General features: G+C 41.0%; 1 protein-coding gene across 4 annotated transcripts; it reads left to right on the top strand.

The window, feature by feature from the left end:
• The first annotated feature begins 224 nt into the window (after positions 1-224).
• On the top strand, positions 225-12,570 carry Nxf3 (nuclear RNA export factor 3). Of its 4 annotated transcripts, none has more exons than XM_021153407.1 (21): positions 225-368; positions 3,088-3,157; positions 3,396-3,555; positions 3,746-3,899; positions 5,004-5,087; positions 5,194-5,298; positions 5,410-5,487; positions 5,599-5,668; positions 5,790-5,878; positions 6,354-6,463; positions 7,882-7,918; positions 8,199-8,267; positions 8,338-8,393; positions 8,539-8,646; positions 8,774-8,784; positions 9,066-9,181; positions 9,288-9,330; positions 9,892-9,964; positions 10,639-10,812; positions 11,186-11,246; positions 11,355-12,533. In XM_021153407.1, exons 3-21 carry the CDS (start codon positions 3,431-3,433, stop codon positions 11,406-11,408), a joined length of 1,617 nt encoding a protein of 538 aa, XP_021009066.1. In that variant the 5' UTR covers positions 225-368; positions 3,088-3,157; positions 3,396-3,430; the 3' UTR covers positions 11,409-12,533. The 4 variants fall into 4 exon arrangements, with proteins under 4 accessions (XP_021009066.1, XP_021009063.1, XP_021009064.1 ...); XM_021153404.1 differs by having other exon boundaries at positions 8,774-8,832; XM_021153405.1 differs by having other exon boundaries at positions 3,085-3,157; positions 8,774-8,832.
• The last annotated feature ends 3,586 nt before the right edge of the window (positions 12,571-16,156 follow it).

The raw sequence follows: 16,156 nt of genomic DNA, 5'->3' as shown, positions 1-16,156 counted from the left end.
GTAGCCAAAATAGATCAGGGAATGCAAAGTTCCCTGCGTTTGTAGCAACAAGTACCAGAGTCTCGAGGCTTCAGACTCTAGTTGGCTTCTGGTATAGCAGTGGTGCAATGTGAAAGAGCTCCCTGGGCGCTTCGCTCGTAGAAACTTCAGGAGGCAGTGAAAACAGGAAGTTGGTCTCTGCCCACCTCTAGGGCCCTCCTCCCTATGCTCTATGGGATGAAACTTCCTGTAAGGGATTCCATCTTGTAACGGATGTTTGAAGCCTGCTGTCGTCTTTCTCGGCAGCTCTCTTCAGTTTTTCAGCTCTAGACCACACAGAAGAACACAATAAGGACATTCGTGACGAGGAACTTGAGGACCTACCATGGGTGAGTTGCTCGGCATGATGTGTTTGCCCAGGTTTTCTTAGGGCAGAAGTGAAGATGCCCCTTTGTCTTCTCATATGACATTTAGGTGACTTCTCTAGGCAGGCACAGGGTGGGATCGGAGTGGCAGGACACCCCCCCCCCCCGACACACACACAGACAAGCTGTCTAGTTTATCTCCTTCAGAAGACAAAGATCAAATGAGTATTGAGGTGATTGTTATGTTTCTTCAATGGAAAGCCTCCATTCTTGTGGCTTTAACTGAAGGGAGGTGTCATCCCCGCCACCTCCTACCCCCCTCCCCACCCCCGTTTGAAAAGGAAGACTTGATTGAGCTTTGGATCATTTCAGGCCTAGGATCTGAGAAGTAGGAAATATGACCTAGAGTATATTTCGGTGGAAATTAATATTCTTTGGATTCATACTAGCATTAAAAGAGGAGCAGGGAAGCAAACATTAACATTGCATCTGTCATTCAGAACACTGCATTATCCTTACGGAAGTTTGTAGATACTTGCTTTATGGCTTGTCATATCAACTGTTATGAAATGTTTCACTTGTGTGTAGGTTTCCACCTCAGTTACATTTGTTATATAATGTATATACAATATCTAAAATCACACACATACACACACACATATTGTACATCAAAGGCATCTCAGGTTGTTCTTGAATTCCTGGGCTAAAGTGATCAGTTTGCTTTACCCCATCCCCACCCCCACCTCCCAAGTATTTAGTACTACAGGCATGTGATACCATGCCTACTTTGTTTCTCAATATTGTTTAAACATTCCTTATGCAAATGAACTGTTGTCTGATAGATTTATCGAGATACGTTGAAATTTCATCCAAATTGTATATTTGTCCACTTATTTTTCCCTCCAGTCTTTTCTTTATATTAAGATATGCATGCAAATACAGATTTGAAAACTTTCCTGTTGCTTAATTGAAACTTTTATCACTGAAATGTCTTTTCCTCTACTACTTCATCCCTGTCCCCTTCTTCTCCTCTCTAAGACAATGTTTCTTGTAGCCTCATCTGATCTTGAGCTTTTGATGTAGGCAAGTGTGACCTTGAATTTGTGACTCTTCTGCCTTTACCTCCTGAATGCTGGGATTACAAAAGAGCATCATCACCCCTAGTCTGTGCAGTGCTGGCCATGGAACCTAGAACCTTATGCATGTGAGGGACGAGATACACCCCCATCCCATAGAACTTCTTTCGCTGGGCGTGGTGGCATATGCCTTTAATCCCAGTACTTGGGAGGCAGAGGCAGGAGAATTTCTGAGTTTGAGGCCAGCCTGGTCTACAGAGTGAGTTCCAGGACAGCCAGGACTACACAGAGAAGCCCTGTCTCGAAAAACAACAACAACAAAATGCTGTTTCTTTTCCAGTAAAAACCTGCAGTTGCATAGTACAACTGATATACATTTTGTTATTTTACAAATATTATAGATGCATATATAATTATTGCTGAGTATTGCTCTCTATTGTGTAGTAGAGCATTAGAAATTGGCACTGGAGATATGGCTCAGTGGTTAAGAACACTTGCAGAGCAATCATGGGAAATGGTATTTTAGCCTTAACCTTCATGTAACAAGACAGGCTTCTGTAACTCCGATGCTGAGGGATCAAATGCTCCTTTCAGGCCTCTGTACATGCATAGAAGTGCCTGCACACACTTGTGTGCATATATTCACATAGACAGACAGATACAAACAAACACAGTATGTGTGCACATAAAAACACAAATACCAAAATAATATTAGAAGTTATTCCTCCTGCCTTAATTGATAACCTATCTTGTACACATGGATTATTATTTATTCATCTCCCTTTCTCCAGCTTCTAGTCTCTGGCAATCATATCGTACTCTCTATTTCTATGAGTTCAGTCTTTAAATGTCCACATATAAGTGAGTGTATTTTGCCTTTTTATTTAAAATTTATTGATAATTGAATTTTATGTGTTTAAAAGAACATTTGACAGAATCCTTTCTTTTATTTGTTCTCAGACAGGATCTCACCTTGTAGACCAGGCTGGCCTTGAACTCCCTAAGTAGTTAAAGCTGGCCTTACATTCCTGATTCTCCTGCCTCAGCCTCCCACTTGGTGAATTTCAGACATGTTCTACCATATCTAGCTGATGGAATGGATAGGCGGCAAGCCCTTTACATGCTGAGCCATCTCCCCAGCCTGTTTCTGTTTTAGTTTAACTTTTTAAGATTTATTTTATTTTGTGTTACATGTGTTTTGCTTTCGTGTCTGAACATGCACCCACCCCGTGTTTGCTTGGTGGCTAAGGAGGTCAGAAGAAGACATCGGATCCTCTGGAACTGGAATTACAGATGGTAGCAAACCACCATGTTTGTTCTGGGAATTGAACTACTGTTCAACACAAGACTATCAAGTCCTCTAAAGTGTCGCAGCCATCTCTTTTTCTCAATGCTCTCTGTTTGAACGTGATGCTTTTTTTTAATTATTAAAATTTGGAAACTTCTCAACTACGATCTGTTAAATAGGCTTACCATATTTTCTCTAAGTTCTTTCCTTCTCTCTTTCTAGTCTTCAGGATAATATATGAGCAAGATACGACCTGTATATTTTGTTCTGCTTTATATTATCTCTTGTCTAGTTCTTTTGTCAGGCAGGGAGTTTGCCTTTGATCTTTGAACTATTAAAACAACTTCCAATATAATTTTTTTTACTGTTCTTCAAGCAGAAGAGAGAGTGAAGACTGAGGAATGAAACATAATTTGTCTCAGATCACTCAGCCTAAGAAGGACAAGACGGTTAGTAACATCACAGACCAATTATTCAACCCAAACTTTTACCCCTGTATTTTCTCCTCAGGTGTGAATGTTCCCTGCCTCTCATCTCCCAAGAAGTGGAAGCACAGTGAAATATTTTATTTCTACACCACTCACAGATTTATTTGGGGGATGGTTAAAATAACGACTTTCATTAGCCATTATATTTTTTCACTATCATTTTTTAAATTGTTCCTTGTTGTACTGATTTTAATTTAAGGGCGCAGCTCTGAAACTAACCCCTTGCAAAGAAGAATGAGATGCAGGCGTATTTTCCGACAGAAATTTCTCAACTCGACTGCTCACGTCAGTGATACAGTGCATGCTTCATTTAATCAGCAGCCAGCAATGAGTAATTCTCCCATGCATCCCCGAAGATAGTAAGTAACCAGTCAGAATGGCTGAAATATATACCAGCTAGTGAAATCCACATAACATTGTGCTTAAATACGTTGTTTACATCTTCAAGTGGTTGAGCATCCTTTTGGTAACACTGGTACAAGTGGGTCAAATGGTCTATTGGAGGATTTCTAAGTATTTAGAGACTATTTTTCCCGTCATTTTCCACAGCACTCCATATGGCATTCCATCCCGTTATCAGAGAGTCAATGTACATAAATGGAACCAAACGGATGTTAACATGGAGGGAGGGCCAAAACCTCCAGAGAGAAAAATGCAGAGGGACAAACAAGATGATACTTCAGAGAACTGGTTCAAGGTCACAGTAAGTGCCCCAGCAAAATGGTATCTAATATTTAAAAGAATAGTTAGGAGGAGTTGTGTTTCACTTTTTTGTTTGTCTTCACAGGGACTCTGTAGAGTCATTAGGCACTTTTCTGGGTGCAGAGAAGTTGACATAGGAGCCCACATGCCAGATCAATTAAAGAGGAAATGAGAGAAGGAATATAAAGAGAACAGGGTCACTAGAGGGAGAAGACAGCGGGTTGTGTATAAGCAAAGGAATAAATCAATGCTAAGAAGATATAACAACTCTGTATTAGAAGGCTGTTTTGCTAAAACTGTATGTGTGTATTTGGGGAGGTTGTTGTTGCAATGACTTTGGGGTTCTTGTTTAAGAGAAAAGCTAGGTCTGCTGCAGGTAAGGTCTTTTATTATGGCTTTTTAAATGAAATTATGTCTATAACCTAAAATCTCAGGGAAATGATACAAAGTAAATTAATTCATTCAAGTTTTAAAAATAAAGTCGATTTAAGTATCTGGATTATCAAAAGAAACCACCCAGATGAAAGGACAGGCAATTCGGGAAATCTACAGGTGATGTAAAAGAAATAATGAAATTTGTTCAATCTTTAGATATTGCTTTAAAGCTTGAAGAAATATGTTTGGGTCTTCTTATTTTTATGACTTTTTTAAAGGTATTTTCCTCATTTACATTTCCAATGCTATCCCAAAAGTCCCCCATGCCTTCCCCCCACTCCCCTACCCACCCACTCCCACTTTTTATGGCTTTTTAAAAGGAAAATTTACAGATAATAAATCACATACATTTAAAATATATAAGTTAACAATACTTGGGTGCACATCTCTGAAACCATTATTCCAGTCAACATGCCTGTCAAACACATCATGCATCCGTGTCTCCCTTTATAATTAATTGTTCTATTTTCTTCTTCCCTCTCTGTGCCCTGGCATTTTTTAGCAACTCTTGGCTAGTTTTCTGCCACCATAGATTTGTTTACATTTTCTAGATGTTTATGTAAGTAGACTCACAGAGTACGTTATGGGCTGAGCATTATTATATGATTAAGTCAAACTTTCAATTCCAGTTGGCCAATGTTTCTCCTGTTCTTTATTCATGTTTGGCTAGATTCCCTTTGGCATAAAATATGATAAGAAGTGGCTGCTGAATTTGATCCAGAGCCAGTGCAGCATCCCTTTCACTCCGGTGCAGGTAAGAGAGACATAAAGGAGGACAAGTGGAAACTGGACAGACGAGGGACGCTGTTAACCTTAACAGTTGCCTGCATATTCTATTTATCTCACCCTTCTCCTTGCAGTTTCACTATGAAAAGATGCAGGCCCATTTTTTTGTTGATAATCCCAACATTGCCTTTATGCTGAAGGCCATCAGTGACAAGATTCTAGATGAGACTGATAATAAGGTATGTGTCAAGAGTGTCACTGAAAACTTGTGAGCCAGGGGGGCAATATTGTTTATGATCCTGGGGCTTCTTGGTTCGGTGTCAACACAGACTCTCATGGGTTCACTGCAGATATCAATCTTCATCAGCCCCTGTGATGAACCCCACTCAGTGACAGAGCTGAAGTTAGAAAAGATGGATCACACAATGGTAATGTAAACTGAAGACCACTTGTATACTCACAGCTGAACCTATTCCTTTCTTCCCATCTTTTTATCACTTCAGCCTCAGAGTCACAGAACTCCATCTGTGATTCTGCAGCTGACTACAAACCAACAATGTGCTACTTCTCAGCGAGTTCTTAACCAGCAGAGACTTCCCTTTGACCAAGGTATGAAAGGGTTTCACTGGGGTGGAAATTTAGGAATTATAAATCCAGGAAGGGTTGGTGCTGGCGCTGTACTAGTGGGGTGCCTCTCAGTGTTCTGATTACCTGTTCTCGCCTCCTGAAGATTTGATGACCCGTCCTACTGACTTGGCACTGCTTCCTAGAAGGTATATGGCTCCTTCCTTGAGTATCCATAAAGAGGATATGACCCAGGTAATAGCTTCTATACTTGTGGATGTTTTTGAGAATAAGACTGGAGAGATTAGCTAGTAGTTAGATTGGTGTCAAGTATTCCCTGTGGTATCATGAACTTTATTTTTACCTCTCATCGCTTTTGCCCTTGAACCAGAGTTACAACAAACCCTATCATCTGCTTGCTTGATTCTATGGCAATGGCCCCTACTATTGACAAACTGAATGCCTATAAAAATGAGATGAGACATAATACTGAGATCTTTCTTTTTCATTTTAAATTATTTTCATTTATTTACATTCCAGTCATTGCCTCCTCACTCAGTTCCCCCTCCCACAGTTCCTCTGAGAGAAAGTGGAAGTGAATATCAGAGTGTTGACAGCAGGCAGCGGACTGGAGTGGAGTTACTGGTAGTGGAGCAAGGAAAAGAGCTGAGATCTTAGACCTCTTCTGCTTCACTTCTCTTAATCTATGCATTTATTCCCATAATTACAGGTGAACTCTGAAGGGGAGATGGCCAAGGTGCAAGCTCCGGATCCAGAAAAGATATGTGCAGCCCAAAGCTCTCTGAGTGCTACCATGCCGGATAAGTCCAGTAACATAAAGTCAGTGTATCTGCAAGAGGAGTAGTTCTGGTCCTCTTGGAGGATCACAGACTTCACCCTCACCTCTGCCTGTTTCTTCAGCTGTTCCCACAACCCTCCATTCTGTCTGACCCTCCCATCCTTTCATTTGATCAGGGGTGTGATTCCTATGTCTGAACACTTAGTCTGTTCCAGAAAGATGCACCCTTCCTCTAGCCTAACTGGAGCTCCCCTTTTCTTACTCTTCTGAAATCCCTTCATCTGTCCCAGGCTGCCCCAAAAGTTCTGTTATGCTAGGATGAGGCCAGAAGTTCTGGATGATGGCAACATTACTTACTCTGGGCTACTGTTGGAGGCTCATCTCTCTTTGCAGTGAAACATGGGTTCTCTGAATCAAAGATGTAGAAGTGGGCCAATGTCAGGGAGCAGAGGGCTTCCTGGAGTGGGAGGGCCATGTAGAGAAAGAGGCCTCCATCCTTCCTTTCTTTTTTATATACCTACCTTGCTCATAATCCTACTAAATGTAAAAGAGGATCTCTGCATAGCCTGAGAGAAGTGAATTGATTCCTTAGATTAGACCCCAACTCAGACATACACAAGTAGAAAGGGACCTCCAGGAAAGAACATAGTGACCATAAGAGACACCTGCTTCTGGGGAATGTCTTCATCCCTCAAACCCCTTCATTGTTCCCAGAGTAAGTCCAACATAGGAAAAAAATGAGCCAGTATTCAGTGGTACCAAATACTGTAAAGTCTTGCTTTCTTGGGTCCCTGAAGCAGCCTACTGCAAGTGAAATAGAGGACTTCTGCAAAGGAGCCCTTTTAACTGCAGCCTGAGTCTGAATGGGGAACTGCCTGCTGGTCTAAGGGGCAAGTAGAAGAAAGCTGTGTTCTACATTTTCCTGAATCAGATGTTAGATTCAGATTGGAAAGAGTGGCTTCAAAGATGCACTGCCTGATATAAAGCTTTTAGCTGAGCCTTACCATGTGGTCATATCCCACTGGTGGCCCCTCTCAGCACTGAGAAAGATAGAGAATACCATCATCTCTCATTCTTGTGTGGCTTTATCTTTGTTCCTCCCCTCCACTCTCTTATATTTCCCTGACATCTCCCTCATCTCCTTCCATTCCCTTTCCATCACCATCTTCCTGACTTCAAATACTGAGTCCTGAACCATGATATATCCTTTAAGGAGGGACAAGAGTCCTTGGACCCTGGCTCCTCCAACGTGGCTTCTATGTGCTGTGATCCTGGAGAAAGGGAGTAGAGCAGTGCTCCTAATTTATATGCCAATAGATGGATGAATGCATAAAAAGTCAATATATTAACCCAAAAAACCCATCTAACTTATATATTAATGGGAGGGATGCTGTGTAATGTTTGTATATGCATATATACTGCATAATTCTTAATAAGGCTACCTTTTTTTTTTTGGTAGTTCAATTCTGGAATTGTTCCCCAAGTTACTAAGCCTGGTAAGTGTGTTCCTTAATCATTGATTTCTGGAATTGGAACTGACATTGCATCCAACCTTCTCTGAAAGCTATTAGATCTTGCTCAAGTTAAACTTTCTGTAGCTGTCCCTTAAGCTTCAAAGGGACAGGGAAAAGTGATTCAGACTCACAGGGGAGCCATGATCCCAGCTGCATGACTCGCAGCAACATTTCTAAGGCTCCTGTAAACCTGTCCCTTTCCCTCTCCTTTATCATCCAGCATCACCTTCCAGCCATGCATTGACTCTCTTGCGTCCCACAGGATGGACAAGAATCATGTAAACCAACTCTCTGTGGCCCTGAAGATCACAAGACCTTACCAACTTGCAAGGTGAGAAGAGAGGTTTTAATTTGTGTGTAAGAATGGGTCAACACCTACATCCTGTTCACTTTTATTTCAGGGAAATTTTTTTGGATCAGAATCCGTAAAGACAATGGTCCTACAGTTCCTGAAGCAGTAAGTCCCTCTGGGAATCAGACAAAAGGGAGCAATGAGGGGAGGGGGTGAGGCTACAAAATGATAGTTCTAGTTGATAGAACTACAAAATCTTATTCAGGGCCCAACCAATGAGATCATCCCACTCTATCACCTCTCCCAAAAGGTATTTCTTCATCTATGACAATGGAGATCGGCAGGGACTCCTCAATGCTTATCATGCTGAGGCTTGCTTCACATTGACCATCCCCTTCAGTTCCATTGACTTATCCATGTGAGTAGCACATTCCACTCAAACTCTGACCCAGAGCACTGCACTCTGTTCTCCAGAAGATACAGGCAGTCCCTTGGAACCATCACACTGGCTAGACCACCACAACTGTTTCCTCCTTTTCTTCTAGGAACAGCTTGTGTGAGTACTTCAAGTTTAGCAGAAATATGAAAATTCTCAAGGATCCTTGTAAGTGTGTGGTGGACAAGACTGGGCAGGATAAAGGGGAATAGTAGGCACAATCACAGATGCCAGAGGTTCAGGTTCCGGTTGTTGCCCTCCCCTTTCCTGTCACATTCTCTTGACTTCAAACCAACAGCTGTCTGTTCCTGAGACCCTTTAGCTTAGGACTCTGACTGGGAAATGCTATATGTGCAAAGCATGTGGAACTCCAAGGGCACAAATCTTTGCCTCCTTTACAGATATGCGGAGGCAGCTGCTGAAGCACAAGAAATGTGACATTATTCACTTCCTTCGTACATTGCCCAAAACTCAACATGACCTCACCTCCTTCGTGGTGGACATATGTCTGCAGACAGTAAGCACCTGCTCCTTCCCTGGGGCACATCACATACCCAGAAAGATGGTGGTGAGTAGAAAGTTAGGCAGGACCCTGAGCCCCTCTGTGCCTTTTTCCCTTTCAGGAAAAGATGCTCTGCTTCTCTGTTAGTGGATTGTTCAGGGAAGGTGAGTGCTTGTAGAATCCTCTCTCCAGATCCCTTCTTGCTTCCTGACCTGGATGCGCATCTCTGAGAACTCCCCAGCTCCCCTCCTTGTGTGCCTTTCTGGGTGATCTCCTGTCCGCTGACCATCCTGGTCTGACCGAGGTCTGTGCTTGTCTGCTGCACAGCTCCTGGGTGAGGGAGAGCACATGGGCTGCAGGGTTTGTTGGCTCTCATTCCAGATCCTTACTCTGTGACTTTGGGCCAGCTGCTTAGCCTCTGCATTTCCCCATTTGTAAATGGTGCTAATTATCCTCCACCCCAGACAGATGGGAATCCAAGCCCAAGTGAACACTGGAAGTTATTTTTCACAGGGTAGAGAATGTGGCAGGAGACCCATCAATATGAGTGGATTATTTCCCTTGTTGCCTGTCCCCCCTTTCCACCACAGCCCCTTGACTCCAAGCCAATAGTTGAGTGGTCCTGGGCCCTTTCAGCATAAAGGCCCTGACTGAGGAATGTTTTGTGAGGGTGCAAAATGTGTGTAACTGTAGTAAGGATGTTTTATTTTTTCCTCTTCTCAAAGTGGACAGCAGCGCTCAAGGGTGTATGCATGCCTTCACTCGGATTTTTGTTGCTACCCATGACAACAGTTCAGAGTAAGTGCTAGTTGTGAATGGGCATTTTCACTCCATTGTGAGGCCATCAATATGACAATCTGGTGGTGCAGTTCTTGGGGGGGGTGATATTACCAATATTGTGGAAGGTCAACAGGTATATTTAAGGAATAGGGCTAGTGGTTAACAGTGTAGACTTTGGGGTCAGACCATCAGGCTCTTTCTTGCTGTAATACTCACTTGTTTTGAGAATTTGTTCAAGTCATATTACCCATTTATAGCTGTTTTCTAAAGATGTAGATCATATGGTCCATTCTTTTTTACCTGATAAAAGGCCAGATGAGAACTTAAAACCATTGTCTCATTCTCTCCTGCCCCCACTATTCAGGTTTTCCAAGACAGGGTTTCTTTGTAAGCCCTGGTTGTCCTGGAACTCCTCTGTAGACCAGGTTGGCCTTGAACTCGGAGATGCACCAGCTTGTGCCTCCTGAGTGCTGTGATTAAAAGTGTGTGCCACCACCATCAGGCTAAACCATTCTTTAACTAAAGATTAACCTGTCATTCTAGTAATATAGACAGTCTCCAACAGTGCACTCACTTATAGATAACCAGGGGAAAAGAACTGGGATATTGGAAAAGAGTGATAGCATGACAGTTGTTGGGAAGTACAGTTTTGTCTGTTCTTCCATCAATCTCAGGGAATGTTTTCCCTCCAGACTCTGTATCATCAATGACAAGCTGTCAGTGACTAACGCCCATGAGGTTCCCAGTGCCTCCACCCCTGTGGCCACATCTTCTACCAGTTATTTGCCTTCCTCCTCTCAAGATCAACAGGAGATGGTGCCAACATTCTGTGCCCAGTCTGGGGTGAATGTTGACAGGTCTCAAAAGTGAGTGTTGTGTGTATATGGTAATGTGGTGTAAGGTTGGCATAGGAGAGTGAGTTATGGGAACATACAGACTTCACTTCTTCTTTATTTCATTTCATTTACTACCTTACTGAACAGTTTCTTCTCAGTAAACAGTAAGATAACTAATCATTTAAATTAGCTATTTGATCATTCCCTGAAATCCGCAAACCTTGTTCATTGAATGGGAACCATTTGAGTTTTCAGGAATTTGCTCATATTATAGCAGAAGGGTCATTTTGCTGAATAGTTGGAAATATATGTAGAGCCATGTTTCTGTTACATAAATGCCTTCATGTTTGTTGTCAGTGTTATCTTTTCTTGTTGGATAATCCCTGTTCATCTTCTATCACAGATGTCTTCATGATGACCAGTGGAATTACAACAGAGCTATACAAAGCCTTGCTTTGCTCAAGGTGACACTTGGGAATTCAAGTCAAGTGAAGAAAGGCCAGGTAGCCTGGAAGTGGTGCTAGTATTCTTGTATCTGCTGACCTCCCCATTGTTTTCTGTATCTCCTCCAGGTAGAGGACACGGTCTCAGAGGATAAGTTCACACAGACAGATCCAAGATCCTAAGAATAGCACACCGAGAAGAAATTCCTAGGTGTCACTATCTTATTTCTTCAAACCTCTGCTGAGATTTTGTTCTAGTACAAACATGTAAACAAACTGGGATGTCTAGTTTCATCCTGGAAGCTGAAGCCTATCTGGTAGAGCCGACTTAAATTGTTCTGTGTATTTGTCACATATTTAAGGATTCACGCTTCTTATATTTTCTTTTATTATAAGCTTTATTAATTTTGTTGAGCATTTCCCATTTTTATAATATATTCTGGTCACTCTCACCCCCTCACCCTGTCACATCTCCTTCCTATCCCTGTTCAACCTCCCTCTTCCCTATAAGTCCTTGTCTCATACTTACTTGTTTTGTTTTGCATTGTGACCCACTGAGGATAAACAGGGCCACCTATGTGGCCATGTGTTTGGAACTATCAATTGAGATATCTGTGGGTACATAATTAAAGATAGTGACTATCACTCCCCTAGAATCCTTCAGTAGCCAATAGTTTAACAGAGAGGGATAGGACCCTTAACTCTGTGGTTGACTAATGAAAGACTTAGTCTTGTGCAGGCCCAGTGGAGGCAATCTCACTTGCTGTAAGATTGCAATAATTGTATCATGCTCGGAAGATACTATTGATGTTGCTGGTTATGTTAAATCCCTTCAACATCCACTGGTGGAAGCCCGTATTATGAGAATGAGGTTCTCCAAGGTAGGACTGCTGTACATACCGAAGTCCTAGACTCAACCATAGGGTACAGGCTGCTACTGTAGGCTATATAGTTTCATATGTTGAACATCCTTTCTAACCCTGTTAAAACTGAGTCTTATGTGCCTAAAGTATTAATCAAGGATTTCATGCAGATAATATTCTTTCATTAGCTGTAAACATTTATTTACAATTAAAAGCAGCATAATTGGTAGGAAATATTATTAAAGGACACATAAAAGCCTGTGACAAAAGACAGTCCCCATATATATGATTGTCTTACTATAACAATTCTTGGTATGAACAAATAAGAGTAAGGAGACTGTTATTGACGTTGTACTTATACTGAAAGCAGTAATATCCAGGAAACTTAGGAAAATATGTTCAACTAAAAGTACGAAAGTTGCCGCAAACACTGAGATAATTTAGAAAAGGAAAATAAAGATTATTACTTTAAGAAAAAGGAACATTTGTGTTTATATGTATGCCTACATAAGTGTGTATATGTATTTGGATGCATTTAGTTGTCTAAAGCTTCTTTAAAACGTACTGCAGTTTGGGTGGTTTAAACCTACAGAATTTTGTTTTCTTATAATCTGGAGGTCATAAATCCAAAACCAAAGTGTTAAAAAGACCATATATACCTTGTAAGATTTTCTTTTCAAAATTTTCAATTGGCATAAAATTATTAGGTTTTACTATAACATTTACACACATGTGCTTGCTAGACAATCCTCTCCTCCCCACTCCTCCACTCACTTGGACATTTCCCTATCCTCAGTGATCTCAGTTTTGTTTCTGTGTCACAAGTATTTTATCATGCTGACCTCTTCTTCAATATTTTTCCCCTCTCATGGTTCCATTTCCAGCTTGATAGTTTATACACACACATACTCTACACACACACACACACAGCCATACACATCAAAAGCTATGACTCACATATGAAAGAGAAACATACAGTATTTGTCTATTTGAGTCTGTTTTATTTCATTTAATGATCTCCAGTTGCATTCATTTTAGTGTAAATGTCAGGCTCTTTTAAATATCCAATTCTGCTGTCTGTGAATTGGGCTAATCTGACTTCTTCCTTTCATATTTTTATCCCCTTTATAGTTTTCTCCTTATTCCTCTAGCTAAGACTTCAAGAAATATATTGAATTAAAAGTGGAGAGAGTAGGTACCATGTATTCATCCAAATTCTAGAGTAAATATTGTTTTGCCCCATTCAATTATTCAGTTTAATGTTGGTTACAGGTTTGTCATAAATAGTCTTTATTTTTTGATTAATGTTTTGTCTATTTCAAATGATTCTAGGACATTTTTGTAGCTTTATGTCAGCTAGTGTGCAATATTTTACTATACCAGCTTCAGGAGACTAATAGATTTTCCTCTCTCTCTCTCTCTCTCTCTCTCTCTCTCTCTCTCTCTCTCTCTCTCTCTCTCTCTCCATGTGTGTGTGTGTGTGTGTGTGTGTATAATGCCTGTGCCTCCACATATACACTAACCAGTATTCTTTTTCTGAAGATAACTATCCTTATTTTTCTTTCTTTTTTTTGTTTTGTTTTGTTTTGTTTTGTTTTTGTTTGTTTGTTTTTTTCGAGACAGGGTTTCTCTGTGTAGCCCTGGCTGTCCTGGAGCTCACTCTGTAGACCAGGCTGGCCTCGAACTCAGAAATCCTCCTGCCTCTGCCTCCCAAGTGCTGGATTAATGACATGCGCCACCACTGCCCGGCTTCCATTTTTAAATTAATATTTTAATACCCCCCTCATCCCTGTGTCCTCTTTTAAATTGTAATAGCTCATTAACTCCATTTTTTTGTTGGCCATTTACTTCTCATTCTGTATGCATCCATTGTAGCATGGTCAGCCTACCAGAAGCAACACCCTTAAAAAACTGACCCTTCCTCCCCCAGAAGCCAGTAACTGTTCAGCCCTTACATGTGAATGCACCCAATCATGTTGGATGAGAAATTATGCTTGTATTTTCACCAGGGAAATTGGCTTGTAGCTTTCTTTTTCTGTTATATCTTTTATCCAGATTTGTTGTCATAATAATAATTGGCTTCATAGAATTAGCTTTTTAGTGTTCCTTCTGTTGTCACTTTGTGGAACAGTTTCAGAAGTGTTGCAATGTGTTAGGTCTTCAAAAGCCAAAGCTTTGCCTTGTGGAGAAACTTTTGTGAAATATGGTGTCAATCTCATTGCTTTTTGTGTGTCTTCTTAATTTTTTTATATCATCTTCCAGATTTAATTTCAGTAGAACATAGGAGTTGAGAATTTATTTATTGTTTCTAGGGATTTCCGTCTTTTTAGGATAAAACTTTTTCAGATTTTTTTTACTGGTTATTTTATTTATTTACATTTCAAAAGTTATTCCCCTTCCCAGTTTTCCCCCAGAAATCCCCTATCCCATACCCCTCCCCCTGCTTCTATGAGTTTGCTCACCCACCCACCCACTCCTGCCTCTCCACCCTGGCATTCCCCTACACTGGGACATTGAGCCTTCACAGGACCAAGGGCCTCTCCTCCCATTGATGTCCAACAAAGCTATCCTCTGCTACATATGCAGCTGGAGCCATGGATCCCTCCATGTGTACTCTTTGATTGGTGGTTTAGTCCCAGGGAGCTCTGGGGCATCTTGTTGGCTGATAGTTGTTCTTCCTATGGGGTTGCAAACCCCTTCAGCTCCCTCAGTGGATAAAACTTTTCAAAGTGTTCCATAATTGAATTCTGTTTACAACTCCACTTTCATCTCTGATTTTATTGACTTGGGTTTTCTCTCTCTTTTGCTAGTTTGGCTAAGATTTTGTGAGTATCATTAATCGTCTTGAAAAACCAAATCTTTTATTGAATGTATTGTTCTTTTAGTTTCTATTTTATTGATTTCCCCCTTACTCTTTTATTATTTCTTACCATGTGTTAAGTTTGGGCTTGTTTTTTTGTTTGTTTTCTTTGTTGTTTTTTTTTTTTTTAAGAGCCCCATCATTTTGTCATTCACTTGAGATCTTTCTGTGTTTGTTTGTTGTTCTTGCTTTTTTTTATGACAGTATCTCACTATGTAGCCCCAGGTGGCCTGGCACTTGCTATGTTTACCAGTCTGGCCCCAAATTCAGAACAAGATCTTTCTGTCTCAGTGGTCTAAAGGGTCCCAGCAAGGCACACCTCGCCCGAATGCTACAAAGAGTTAACAACCAGAACCCAGACAGGATTCTACTGGAACTGGGTGAAAAGAGAAGCAGCCTTGGGAGCCCCCTTTCCGCTCACCCAAGAGACACTTGTGTAATTTACATGGAATCTACAAAATGTAGGATATTTTTGTGGTTCCCAATATGAGAGCAGACCTCTAATCAATGCTAAAAAGACTAGGGGAGGGCTTCTGGAAGAATTGGAGAAGAGGAAGCAAAGGTGATTTCTCCATGTGGTTTTGAAGAATACAACAGGAACCTGAATGTAGGAAATAAGGGCCTCCGGAATTTGGTGTTAAGGAAACCAATGCCTTCCTAATCTCACTCTCTCTCTTTTTTAAAAAACTGGTACCAATTCTGATTTTATTTCACCATACTAACATACATGACACTTGAGAATGAGACATGCACAAGTGAACCATTCAACAGCTTGCCTTTTACTCACGAACATGATATTCATATTAAACATTTATACAGTCTTCCCACTCTAACTTTTTTTCAGAGCAGGGATGATAATATCTTTGGTCTGTCAACCCTCAAAGCTTTCCCCCTTTGCTTAGGTCCTTAAAGCTATCCACAGTGATAGCCAGGAATTTCCAGTTGCTAGCAAAGTCTTTCTACAGTTAAAGACTGATGGTAATTACAGGGTAAGACAGAACAGAATTATTTATTAATACTTGGTATTGGTTCCTGAAGGGAAAAAGATTGCTTACAACAAATTATTATGCTCTAACAACTGGACTTGTTTCTTAAGATACATTTAACTGCGCCGGGCGTGGTGGCGCACGCCTTTAATCCCAGCACTTGGGAGGCAGAGGCAGGCGGATTTCTGAGTTCAAGGCCAGCCTGGTCTACAAAGTGAGCTC

The sequence above is a fragment of the Mus caroli genome, chromosome X, assembly GCF_900094665.2.
Source record: "Mus caroli chromosome X, CAROLI_EIJ_v1.1, whole genome shotgun sequence".
Lineage (NCBI taxonomy): Eukaryota > Metazoa > Chordata > Mammalia > Rodentia > Muridae > Mus > Mus caroli.
This window is presented reverse-complemented; position numbering and strand designations above follow the sequence as displayed.